This window comes from Stomoxys calcitrans, chromosome 3 (genome assembly GCF_963082655.1).
Source record: "Stomoxys calcitrans chromosome 3, idStoCalc2.1, whole genome shotgun sequence".
Taxonomy (NCBI): Eukaryota; Metazoa; Arthropoda; class Insecta; order Diptera; family Muscidae; genus Stomoxys; species Stomoxys calcitrans.
The window spans coordinates 6,232,974-6,236,710 of NC_081554.1; the positions used below are offsets into that span (position 1 = coordinate 6,232,974).

At 38.3% G+C, this 3,737-nt stretch overlaps 2 protein-coding genes across 2 annotated transcripts; both read right to left on the reverse strand.

Moving 5' to 3' along the window:
• Window positions 1-356: 356 nt before the first annotated feature.
• Window positions 357-769, reverse strand: LOC131993979 (uncharacterized). Its single transcript, XM_059365928.1, has one exon. The coding sequence runs from the start codon at window positions 767-769 to the stop codon at window positions 530-532; it is 240 nt and encodes a 79-aa protein (XP_059221911.1). The 3' UTR covers window positions 357-529.
• On the reverse strand, window positions 747-1,193 carry LOC106080833 (uncharacterized). Its single transcript, XM_013242421.2, has 2 exons — window positions 977-1,193; window positions 747-912 (listed from the first exon to the last, which is right to left on the reverse strand). Exons 1-2 carry the CDS (start codon window positions 1,021-1,023, stop codon window positions 813-815), a joined length of 147 nt encoding a protein of 48 aa, XP_013097875.1. The 5' UTR covers window positions 1,024-1,193; the 3' UTR covers window positions 747-812.
• Window positions 1,194-3,737: the final 2,544 nt, after the last annotated feature.

Consider the following 3,737-nt stretch of genomic DNA (forward strand, 5'->3'; position numbering starts at 1 on the left):
TTTGTTTATGTTTCTGTCTTGCATTAAACAATTTTAGAGAGACTCAAAAAGATTTCACATTAGCAAGAGTTCGATGCATTATTTCTCGACCAAGCTGAATGTTGAGTTTTAAAAACCCCAATGCTAATACGAAGGTTTGCTTAAACATTCAAGTCAATTCTCTCTTCCCTCTCGTTTATAATCACAGGAAGTAATATTTGCTTCAGATCTGAACTAGACCATTTGTTTTTCTAGCCTTCCATGCTTTTTCTAACACAAAATACCATCGACCCAATTTAAAGTGAATGAACCACCTTAATGTATACCACCTTCCCAGCCCCTTAGCAACCACGTGGTTGAGGAAATCAATTAAAAAATCTGGTTTGGCCATGTTTCTTTGCTTTCTTATGAATTTTTTATGAATTCAATGAAAATGGAATTTTATTTTTTTTTTTTGCTTTTTTTCTTAATCACCAAATTTTGATTTGATTGTCCAGCTGTCTGCTTTGAGGCATTACAACGTGGTGAGAGCTTTCCAAGCCTCTTTTCTTTAACAGAAGTGGAGGCTATTGAATTGCTCGCGGTTATTCTTGACCATGTTGTTGTAGTGCCAGGCACTCAAAGGCGAGGTTGCTTGAACCACATTGCGGCTGGGCACCTCCAGAGCGTAGCCAATGCGAGGACTAGAGGACAACTCATACTTGTTAGCCGATACAGTCAGAGAGTTGCGTAATGGACTGACATCCTTGACGGGGCATGATTTGCGAGATGAACGATTTTTATGGACCATGTTGACAAATTTAGATTGCTTGGTTGCTAGGGGTGTTGAGAAATCAGGGCACGCTCTGGATGAGGGTTAGCACGGAAAATTCTAGGTGGTTACCGCAATTGGAGGTTCTGGAACCTTTCTTGGAGGATAAATGTTTGGATAGGCTGTGAAAGAGAGAGATCATTAGTTTCACAGTATAAGAGAGGATTTTTTAAGCTTTTAACTCACCTTATGTTAGCGTATAACTTAGCTTTGGTGTCGGCCCGGTTATTCATTGACACATAGGATTTTCAATAATTTGGAGTGGAAATTTTGAAAGAAATTTCTCAGAGGGTTTTTTTTTTAAACAACTTTGCCAAAGAGCAAGACGCTTGGAGCTGATTATCTGTTGGTTGTGGCTTTGATACCAAAACACGAATGATGACCTCCTTTGGCTGGAGCTGCTTTTTATACTCGTTGGCTATCATGCACTCTCAGCGTGCTGTCTAGCTGCTGTGTTCGCCTGTCCGTCCGTCCAGCATTTAGAAATACTACACTTGGGTGATTTTTTCATTTTGAGAAACTCGTTTAAAGCCAGCCAGTGTCTCGTCCATTTGCATATTCATTTGCTTGCTTTAATTTCATTCGGATCGAAAAAGACCATAAAAAGTGTTTGTTACTCATCCCATGTGACGAGAGCTGCCGGTGTTAGTCCAAATAGTGCTAGACACGCTCCAAAGAGACACCACTAACAACAAAAAAACTCTATTTGTATATTGTTAATAGAATTCATTTCTATTAACATTTTTATTTGTTTGTTTACAATTTTCTTAATATTTCTTCAAAGCAAAACCATCCAACTTACTGCAACAAATTTATATTCCTAATTAGAAGGGTGATTTTAAGGGTGGTAGACCTTAACCCTTTGACAGTAGAAGGATGTGCTTTAATGATATTTTGTATTTATATCCTACACCACCATTGTGTTACAGGGTATTATAACTTAGTGCATTTGTTTGTAACACCCAGAAGGAAGAGAGATAGACCCATTGATAAGTATATCGATCGACTCAGAATCGCTTTTTGATTCGATTTAGCTATGTCCGTCTGTCTGTCTGTTCGGATTTGGATATAGCTCCCATATATATGTTCGGCCGATTTAGGCTAATATTGCAATAATGTCATTTGTAAATCGATTCTATCGAAATTTGGCAGGAACGATTTTCTCTTGACTCTCGACATTACTGATGAATTTCATAGAAATCGATTCAAATTTAGATAAAGCTCTCATATATACGAATTGCCCGATTTTCACTCCTAGAGCCACCGCAAGCGCATTTATTGACCTATCTTGCCAAAAGTGCAGTGCTTTTTTCGACGACTACCACAATATCTAAGAACTTTTCTCAAAATCGGTTCAGATTTAGATATAGCTCCCGTACATATGTTCGTCCAATTTTGAAAAATGTTGTAATAGAGTGCTCATTTGTAAATCGATTCTCTCGAAATTTGGCAGGAAGGATTTTCTCATGACTCCTAAATTAATAGTTGTAAATTTCATAGGAATCGGTTCAGATTTAGATGTAGCTGCCATGTATGTATATCGCCCGATTTTCACATCAAAAGCTTCTGCAAGCGCATAAATGATCATCTTGGCAAAATTTTGCACAACGCGTTCCTCGACGACTACCACAATATCTAAGAAATTTGGTCGAAATGGTATCCGATTTTGGGTAAATTGCAATAACGTTGTCATTGTCAACAGTAGTTATTAAAGTTTGAACATATTTGCTCAAAATTTGATACGAATTGATTTATAATTCATCTGAAAACATCAGCCGAGGTTAATCGAAATTGGTTCAGAATTAGATATAGCTCCCACTTTGTCCTTTAGAGTAGGTGTAGAGAAAAAACAGTCGGTCCTTTCAGTAAAATGCAAATTTTCCCATTAACATTCCATAAGAAACAGGGTGATACTTCTCTCATATCAAGTAGTGCTGTACGATACAAGTTTAAGCTCATGATGATAAGAGAGCTCCTTTTAATACCGAGTCCGTACGCATGCCGCAGAGCGGCACCATTTTGTAGACAAGTTTACACAGCTTATTACCTAGGGTTATTACCCCACATGTGTTGCCAGCACTATTAGGGTCTAACTACCACTGAAAATATTTTTGATGATCTCTCAACGGGATTTGAACCAAAGCGTTCCATAATAGGATTCTGAATTCTCACAAATCTATGAAATCTAGTCCTCAACTCGTGACAGTTCCGGAAGAGGAATAAAAATGAAAGAAGCCGTAAGACACAGAATGCCTTGCTCTCTGCGGTGGGGGGTGTGCGGCGGAAAGTGGGGAGTTACCCCAAGACATTGGTATTGTAAAAAGCTGTGAATAGGAGAGGTCGTATAATGGAACATTCGAAACAAATAATTGATATGGGACAGCTGAGGTCTACACTGCAGGCTGATTTGAAAGCAAGGTTGAATATAAAGCATATTGGGGTGAATATTCGAAACTATGCAGTCAAGGTTGCGCTTTGGCTTGGAAAACTCGGTAGGCTAAAGGAGGACAGGTGTGGGAAGCTGAAGAGGGTCTCAGACTATCTGGTATCAATGGCATTTACTCCCGAGAATATTTGAAAAAAAAAACTTCGTTATGAAGTTCTGGCGTAATAATGTGGTTGGGTTATATTTGGCTAGACAATCACAACCGGCTGTTGTCGGCGAACTCAAACACCACAAAATGTGAACAAAATATTTGTGTATTGCAGCATAAATCCATATAATGATACTGGTGATCTAAAAAAGAACTGCAACAGTAGCTGAAATCGTTCGGAGAGTTAAGGCTCAAATTCAACGAAATCCACACCGTAGTAACAATCAAATGGCTAAAGGTCTGAAAATATCCCGTAAAAGGATGCAATATATCGATGTCTTAATATGAAAAGGGCCTAACTCAATGTTCTTCCAAAATGGTTTTTTTGTTTAATCTGGAAGACAAATGTCAAA

What these genes read in the sequence shown, in the direction of transcription:
- LOC131993979 (XM_059365928.1), bottom strand. Translation starts at nt 769, where the DNA reads ATGGTCCATAAAAATCGTTCATCTCGCAAATCATGCCCCGTCAAGGAT.
- LOC106080833 (XM_013242421.2), bottom strand. Translation starts at nt 1,023, where the DNA reads ATGAATAACCGGGCCGACACCAAAGCTAAGTTATACGCTAACATAAG. An exon ending in AAGTTATACGCTAACATAAG is followed by an intron (nt 913 to 976) that starts GTGAGTTAAAAG and finishes TCTCTTTCACAG; the next exon opens with CCTATCCAAACATTTATCCT.